The sequence below is a fragment of the Strix uralensis genome, chromosome 5 (assembly GCF_047716275.1).
Source record: "Strix uralensis isolate ZFMK-TIS-50842 chromosome 5, bStrUra1, whole genome shotgun sequence".
NCBI classification, from domain to species: Eukaryota; Metazoa; Chordata; class Aves; order Strigiformes; family Strigidae; genus Strix; species Strix uralensis.
Window position 1 is genome coordinate 15888965 of NC_133976.1, and position 9371 is coordinate 15898335.

General features: G+C 37.1%; 1 protein-coding gene across 2 annotated transcripts in view; it reads left to right on the plus strand.

Annotated features, from left to right (window-relative positions):
• The window catches only part of PRKAR2B (protein kinase cAMP-dependent type II regulatory subunit beta), a 92777-nt gene extending 89946 nt beyond the window's left edge, over positions 1-2831 (plus strand). Inside the window, exons 11-12 of one of the 2 annotated variants that reach the window (XR_012629135.1) lie at positions 669-852; positions 2522-2831. Coding sequence is in view for 1 of the 2 variants with exons in the window: in XM_074869974.1 (XP_074726075.1) it covers positions 669-802 (134 nt within the window). In the remaining variant the exon portion in view is untranslated. Of the gene's footprint in view, positions 1-668 lie in introns of both variants that reach the window. The other variant, XM_074869974.1, reaches the window with a different exon arrangement.
• The last annotated feature ends 6540 nt before the right edge of the window (positions 2832-9371 follow it).

Here is a 9371-nt window from a genome sequence, read left to right on the forward strand (position 1 = left end):
CCAAATAGCAGAGGTCTTGAACTTTTCTCAGGAGCCAAGAGACTGCAGGCCACCAGGTTGGAAGCTGGTTAAAGTATGAAGTTTCCCTGGCCTATCGGCTAGAACTATAGACAATAACATTATGTGATCAGGTAAAGAGAATATTCTGGTTGGCTACGCATTGACATTGCATGTGAATTACTGTCTCCAACTTTTCGTACATTTGCTGGAAAATAAGTATCTATTACAATTTACACTGGGTGGAAGCAAGTAAAAATAGCAAGGAAATATGCTAAGTTAGACCTCAAATACAGCCAACAACATCTGCAAAGGATGTGGGTTTTTTTAAGTCTCAAGGGTCTTAAAACTGTTATTCTGTGGAGGAATCCAGGCCCCTCTAGACTTCTTCAGCAGCTCTTGGGTGACATAAATCTGAATATGAAAATACTTTCAAAATAAGAAATGCGGCAAATTCTAAGTTTATTTATGAAGTTTCAAGACAGCAATGTGTTGGTTGATCTTGACTTTGCTATGGTAAGTGGTTCTCTTCTGTGCAAAGTATATGCCTCAGTAGTATCTGTCCTGTTATCGTTTAAAATTTTACATTGGAATGTCACAAACACCAAGATTAGTGTCTGCAACTGACGAGCATGTTATATTCTTTCTCTTTCTCTCCCTTTTTATCTTAGTTATGGATGTGCAGGCATTTGAAAGGCTTTTGGGACCTTGTATGGAAATTCTGAAAAGAAACATTGCAAACTATGAAGAGCAGCTAGTTGCTCTGTTTGGAACAAACATGGACATTGCCGATCCCAGTGCATGAGCTAAACATTGGAGCGACAAGATCTGTTATGAGAATATAGCACAGTAGTGGTTAGTCCACTGAGAAATTGTCTCTCTTCCTATAGATGCCAAGCATTTTCTGTGATTTTAAGAGCGGGTTTGGGGGTATTTTTTTGACTTATTACAGTGGAAATACTAGTAAACAAAACAGGAATTTAATAAATTGTGGACTTGATTTTTGAAAGTGCTTAGCACTGATGGTTCCATCCGGCATTAAGATGACCTGTAGTAGCACAGCACCTTTGAAAATCAAGTCCTTTAACACAGCATTTCCTTAAAGAGTAGATTTCAGAAAATCCACATGCGATGAACTTGTTAAACCAGCTTCTGTTCTTCAAAAAGGTTACAACTTTTCTGGAAAGACTGTTAGTTTGAATGTGATATGTTGAAAGTATTAGTGCACACAAAGTGTTTATATGTATTAATACAGAAGATATACAGTAGATATTACTTTCTGACTATTACAGTTGTCATGATTTTATGTTGCATTTATCACAGATGTAGTGAATCACAAGACTAATCGTAAGATAAAGCATGACAATGCATTTTGTGTAACGCTCATGACCCAAATCTGATTTTTAACATTTTGTAATTTGTTTTAAAGTCCTCTTCGTTTAATATGTCATGTTTCAGCACGACATTGTAATATCTTATGCAATTTAGAGGACTTGTATATTTTTGCAATAAATTGCATTTTTTATTAGTTACATGTATTCTGTACAGTCTAGAGTGAGGACAGCTGACAAATTAACCTTAATGCTTTAAAAGCAAAGGCAAAGGTCATTGTCATGTTCTACCTAATCATACATAACCTCTATTGTTTTCCTTCTTCCTTGTTTTATATTTATGCATTTTGTCTTCTCTATCTAGTTAAATTTTTTTTTTTTAGATTTTTTTATCTGTTAAATATTTTACCTATTTCAAATGAAATGATCTCTGTATATCTCTCTTCTTGCAGTCTAATCTTAGCTATCAAAGACCAGATTCAATTACTGAAGTGGTTGATATCAAAAGCCATGCTAAACTAAGCTTGTCCTTGAAAAATCCTTATAAGGAAGTAAAAAAAATATTTTTAATTTAAAAGATCAATACTTCAAAAGCTTTGCACAAGTCTGGAAAGTATGTAATTGATAAAGCTAACATGTCCTGCTTTCAAAAACCTGTAGGTCACCAAAAAATAATATCTTTTTAGTCATAATAGCATGGGATACCTTCTGAGACTGAGGAGAGAGAATATCATCTTAATTAGGAGCACAGGACTCATTGCTTACAAGGGTCTGTGACTGGAAATTTCAGGCACAGTCCAATTTTAATACTGCTTACTGACCTATCTGTTGATGTACATGGAAAGTTAGTGCACATAATGGTAATTGGCAGTAGTTCTGCCAAAATGATACTACAAGAGTTGTAGGAAGGCTGCTTATGCCCTGTCCCAAACACCTGAATTAGAACATCTTTCCTTCTTAGATAATGACTTTTCTAATGCCATATATTTGTGTATGTTGATGTAATTATTATCCTATAGTTAGTGATATGTTCTGACAATTTATATAATCATACCTGTATATGAAATTATGATTATATAATATGATAACAATATATAATTTATATCATACAGTATGGTATAAATTATAAGTCAGATTCCTAACAAAATACGATCTGGACAAAATTTACAAATTTCTTTTTTTTTTTAACCTAGAAACCTGGTATGAATAATTGCACATATGATAACTTGCCTTTGTACTTTTGATTTATGGAAAAAAGAGAAGCCTGTTATACTAGAAGGAAATATCAGGTAACCAAAATCTACACTCTTGTCATTCTGTATGCTTAATCTCTAAAAGCTACCTATATTTTGCACTAGCTTGATGTGATTAAGAAAAATGCTAGAAATTACTTGTACGGCAGTAAACTACAATCAAGGCCATAAATGCCAGTCATGATATTTTCAATATTGTTGGTTATATTTAAAGTTTCCTTACAATAAACAACACTTTTATATATAAAAACCAATGTTTATTGATATTTTTGTGTTTTAATTGCATTATCATAAAGTTACAAGTGACCTATTTATATTCACTTAGTAAAACATTCATAATTAACACTTTCATGTTGATTTTCATAAATGATGTTATGCAGATGCTCTGTCTACTCAGAACAGACAACATGTTGGTGTGGGAATTGTCATAGCTACTTTGTATTTGATGATTTGCTTGTAGTTTATAGCTGGAAAAAAGCTGTGGAGTGACAAATTTAAGATAATCAGAGACTCTGGGTTTTCTGAGTCCCAAAGTACAGCTTCATGTTGCAGTATTTTTACTGTGTTGCTCTTGGGGACTGGATGATTGCTGAATTTCTTTGTTGGTGAATTCAGGGGGGTTTAACCAACAGTAATAAATTATCGCTTTGTAAGTTTCATTCAAATCATTATATCCTTCATCAGTCAGCACTTGAGATTTATCCTGCATCTATTCATATGTACACTTCAAACACGCCAGTCTTTGTGTCATAAATATGGCAAATGTTCATCCTAAGAAGGAAATCATACCAAGTCACTGATTTTTAATGACCTTTCGAAAAAACGTAGATAGTTCTCATAATTTTAAACAATACTATATCATGTTTACCTGATTAGACTGTGTCCATACTTAGATTACCTGAGGCTTCTGTTATTAAAGATTTTTATCATCCTTGTTTGTAGTCAGGTCACTAAAGGAATGGGACTTTGGCAATTACTTGGGCACAGACATGTTTGTTTTTCTCCTCTCTCCCCAACCTCACCATAGATTTATAATTTTGCAGATGATTTGAATGAATTTGACAGATGCTTAAGTTCTAAAGAGGAAAAAATAAAAATTGCTCCTATGAGTTTGTTGTAGGCCCCACTGGGTGAGGAGAGAAAATCCTGAGAGAAATCCTATAAAGAAGGGCATTCATGGGCTGATGTAACTAAGCAAAAGAGAATCCACATGGCAGAAAATGTTTACAGATGCCTTAACCATGGGAAAAAAGATTTGACTGCAGTCCTCAGTCGATCACAAGACACAAACCCTGAGGAAAGCAAGCTTCCTTGGTCCTAGTGCTGGTGCCATCACTTTTTAAATTCTATTTGTTTGTGCTTCATGAGATTTTGTTCAAGTTCATCTGGAATATAACACTTACGAAATCATTCCCTTCTGGATCTCCTGTTTGAAGTCCAGAAGTGACCGATTGTGGAAGTCCTGGGGCAAGGCTGTGAAGAACATTGTGAAACCATTTGCAACCTAAAGCACTGTCACTCCATCTTCTTTCCTCATGTTGTCTTTTTTATTCAGTAAAGACTATTCTGGTCCTTGCTGGAATGGTGGGTTTGGTTTTGATTTGGTTTTGGTGGGTTTTGTTTTGTTTCAAATGTTTGGTGCTTTAAGCTTTCTATAAGGAGACTCTGGATAGTTCCATCACAATGTATGTCATTTTGTAGTTTATGACACGCTTTCCATGGCAAGCATTATTGTTTTTCAATATCAGGAGTTCCCAGATGTGTAAAATCAGTATCTGCTGGTCATCCTTCACAAACATGGCACATAAAATTCCTAGTCGTCTTTTTTTCAGACACTGTATCTGATAGCTTTTGCTGAACAAAGTGCTTTGCTGAAAGTCAGTTTGCCACCGCGTGGACGTTCTTACATGCTCTCGCTAAAGTTTTTGTTAGTTCAAAGCTCTTTTTATCCATTCATACATGTGATGGTTACAGGTGTCTATTTTTTTTGAGTTTCTAAGATACTTTCCTGTGTCTGTAGTTAAATAAGTATTACTGCAGTTTTCTCTGGGAGGAATTGCCTCTTTGTATGCTGAGTATGAACAGATCTGTGCTGTTGACTGTCTTAAAAAATTTAGGATCATTTTCAAATCATTCTAGAGATTGTACTGCCTTCATATATATACCAAGGCTGTTTCCAAGTATTTAATCTACTTTTTGTCTCAGAAAGATGCTTAACAGGCTGGACACACTTAATGCATGGACTGAAGGGAAGCTGAATAATCTTTGTAGGATATGAAAAGCCCAAAGAAAATTACTTTTTAACATTGTCTCTTCCTTTACCCCTCTAAATTATCTTTATTCTGACAGCCAGGTGAAGAGCCAGTGGCCGTAGGGCGATGTAAGGCAAGTGGAGTGACTGGCTGGGTCCTTGCTGGGGTGCAGTGGTCTGGCTGACTGGACAGTGACTCTCTCTTCATCATCCCCTTTGTCCCGTCCCTGTCCCTTCCATGATGGCAAATCAAGCTGAGCTGGAGTGCAGTAATGGCAATGCCACAGCTGTGTGAATACCATGGGTACGGTTGTGTTTCTTCCTTAGAACTGGTAGAGGTATATGTGTGTATGGGGGAACAGGGAAGAGACAAAGGCCAAACTATTACATAAAAGAAACTGTGCCCAGTCAAAAAGTGTAAAACTCTGACACTAGGTTATACTAGGCCACTGTGACAGTGTCTGCTGACTCAACCTTTTCTTATTGAGGTAAATTAAATTAGGACGGCCTAAAAATAGCATCATGACATGGTATGAATACTCTGTCCTTTCTTCTTTGAAGGTATTGAAATATTTCATCTGAGCAGCTATGAAGTTTTGGGAAAGGATAACGCTCTGTGCAGGTCTCTCTGTGGAGGACTAATTCCCTGGCAGCTGAGCAAGCCTCTGGGACCTGTTCTCCCACATCTCTGAAGATGCTGGAAACGCAGTTCTGATAAATGTCTTATTTGGAAAAAGCCATCCAACTTATCACCAAGCTATATCTTCTTTTTCCCTTTGTTGCTTTTTCCTTGTGAAGTCAGATGGTGTGACTATCTTAAGCAACCTTAGCTTCACTCTACCTTTAGGGTTTGGCTGCATCTGTATGGTTATATCCATTGTAGGAAATTTTATGTGCCTGAGACTATAAGCTAGTACTGAGACTATAAGCTAGTACTGAGGCATTGAATGACCAACATTCATACTGTTCTCCAGTATTTGTGTGGGCTCATTTATAAGCTGTCTTAGAAGCTTTTTTCCAGCTTTCCATATGGGGTGGCCACACGCAGATGGCCAGCTGAGAATAGTCCTTGGCCTATGGCAGCTCCCAAACTGTATACGAAAATTATTTGCTATTGGCCCACACAAAAACTATGCCAGGGCTTTTCTAAAAAAAATTACAGTACAGATGATTGTATTCCAGTGCCCAGGAACACTCCCTGGCATTTTAATTTACCAACCAGCATAGAGGGAACCTACAGAACATCTGTAGTCTATTCTTGACTTGTTTTTCTGCAAGCTTTGAGTTGGGATAGAGGGTTTTTTTAATTTGTCACTCTTCTGGATTGTTTCTTGATATGTCAGGTCTTTCTTTTTTCCTGATACTATTGTCATTTTTTTGTCTTGCTCTATCTTTGTAGGTGATAAAATTTAGCTAAAACTGGAATCTGTGCCATAATGACATGAAATAAATTTCTCATTAATTCCTGATCTGTCTTGGAAGAAAAAAAAATACCTGGCCTGTTATTTGTTCTGTTTCTCCCCAACTTGAACCACTGCAGGAGGCGAGTGAAGTTTCCCTGCTAGCACTCAAGAAAAATTATCTTTCCTGGGAGCAACAAGTCCTCTGTTCCTCTGCTCTGTGTTCCCAACAGCATCCTCTGTGAGGAGATTAAAGAGGTGAAACATGGGGGTGGGCATGCCTAGAGTTGTTAGGAAGGTGGAGAGAGCCAGCCACCATTGCAGCTAGCCACAGAAGGCTGTGAGAAGAGGAATGAGTACAAGTAATTTTAGAAGATACAGAAGTCATTGTGAAAAGAGAAAACAGATGTGAGAGGCTCTGGCAGAATGGCTGCAGAACAGAGGCTGCTGTGTTGGGTAGAACTGGAAGCCCCGGTGAGCAGAGTTGCTCTGATGTCTGGGGAGTATTTAGTTAATTACTGAGGGTGGATGTCTACGTGTGGATGTGAAAGTTCCTGTAGCAGAATTAAAACAATGATATGCTGTATTTCAGAGAGTCAGCAGTAGCAGCTGTGTCGTAAGGGCAGGACAGGACATTGGCTTTGGACAGGAGAGATTAAAAGTAGAGACAGGCACAAACCTAATATATAATCTATATTTTACTAATATGGCTTTGTAATATGCATTTTTAAAGTCTACCTTGTGGTTTCTTAACTTTGTGGCTGGCAGTTTTAAGAGGTAAATAGCCAGGATGCAAATTTGTCTGTATCTTTATTTTCTGTTTGTGTAGTCTCTCCTGCTTCTTGGTAGCCATCCATAATCTTGTGTAGTCTCTCCTGCTTCTTGGTAGCCATCCATAATGTGACAAGAACTCACAACTAACACTTCTCAATCCCCCACCTTGTTTTCTACCTCTCTTACAATAGCAGAAGCAACTGAATTGGCACAGCTGCCAACAATGTCCATGTTACACAGTATTGATTCATTCTCTGAGCACCTATTCATTTTGGACATGGAGTAGGACAAGGTAGGGTGTGTGGAGGGGGAGTAATAATTTAATTAGAGACTAGGCCTACAGAGCAAGGAGTATGGCATTGACATACTCTTTATTCTGAAATATAGAGGATACATATTTGACTTCAACCAAGGGGGTTAGTAAGTAAGCTTTGATACAGTTTTATGTGTCCTGCTGTCATCTACTGCATGGCCTACCTGTCCTTTTACTCATTTTCTTTTATGTCCTCACTGAGTAAATGTTAATTTACTGTATGCAAAGGAGAAAAGGTAGATTTGAAAATAAGAAAGCTGTTCAATGTCTGTTTTTAGAATCTCAAAACAATTCAGACACTCATCTTTACAAGATGGTAATCTCAGTCCTAAGTAGGATTCATATTTTTGAGCTTTCTGGGTATGTCACAGATGGTATGATATCAAGGCTCTAATTCAGCAGTGGTATTTACTTGTCTAGACCTGTATCTGGTATTTGGGCCAGTGGATCTCAGAAAACTGGGCTGCACACCTAACACTCCTGCGTAACTTTATGTAGAGAACTGTGAACCTTCATGGCAAATAGATTTAACATTTAGTTTGGGAAAAACACTTTTAATTTTCGGTAGAAAAAGTACATAGTGGGGGGGAAACGTGCTCCATAACAAGGTATGAACCTTTAGGCCAACAGTCTTTTTCTGAAAAATCTGATGGGGCTTCAGACAGGGTTTTGTATCTTCTGTAGCTGCTTGATCCAGTCTCTGCACTCTGCACCTTCCACACTGCAGCAGATGGAGCTTTCAGAAGAGTAAACTGTGAGTTTTACCTTGTAAGTGGCTGTACCACAAGCAGAGTAGCTTATTTGCAGAATGGAGGCATCTGCATATACAGGTCTTCTGCCAAGACTCGATCTGGAAATGCAGGGTCTGCAGTAAAATTCATTAAAAACCCCTGAAGCTGGAGTCTCTCTCCAAAGAGCCTAAAGGCTGTTTAGATGTATAAGGAAGATCAAAAGAGAAAGGGGAGGAAGGAACACAGCTTTAAAGTTAATTTTATTGTGGAGTGGTGTAAAAAAGATGATTCCTGATTTACCAGTTTTCAATTTATTAAAAAATATATTTTAGAGAGAGGATGTCATGAAAGCTTCCTTATATGAAGATCTATCAGTTACTTAGGAAATGCCTGAATTCTAAACATAGGAAAAATCAGAGCTTGCGGGATGTAGGGTTAGACAGTTGATGTTATAATAAGCTGTCTAGTCACTTAATAGTTGAATCTCAACATTAATTTTCAGATTTTTCCTGGAGGCATTTGTTCGAATAACTTTTGTGTTTTCAAACTGGGAAAATGATCTGTAAAGGGTTGGTTTGTTGTGCGATTAAGCACAGAATATTTTTAGTTAAATTCCATGGCATTGTTTTTTCTACTATTTTTATTATTTTTAAGCTAAACTTGCACATATATGTATAAAAAAGTAATAATTTCCAATTCACACTGCAGAAGATACTGCATGTTTTTGAAAGTAATGTCTCTCTTCAAACAGTGCCCACAGATGACAATGACTCTACTAACAGGCAAATTATTACTTCTTGGAAAAGCCAGATCTTAAACTGATGTGCTAATGAAATCTGCATACCGAGTGTGATGCTAAGTACAATTTCGATGTGTATGATTTAATTTTTTTTTCTTTTCAATTGCATTACCCTTGTAGACCTGTGGAAGCAATAAAACCAGCATTCCCTCTAGTGGCCACTAGCAGCATGTTTCATGGGACACAAAGCTTGCAGAGAACTCTAAATACGGAACCATTTCAATCTAAATTGTAAAGTTAACTTTTGCTTATTTTCTTGCACAACTATGTTAGCGTGCCTGAAAGTCAGAACTGTTGTAGGTAGCAAATTACAAGAAAAGCTCTGATACAGGATTTAGGACACATTCACATGATTGGGATGATGCTGAAAATAGGGTAAGGAAGAAATGTTTTTCTTGGAAAAATCCCAACAGTTGCAAAATCTTGAAACCCTCCATCAGTTTCTAAAATCGTATCGATTATTTCTGAATTGTGCGTGTATTTGCTTTGTATCGGATCATGCATAGCGATGCATTTCATGAG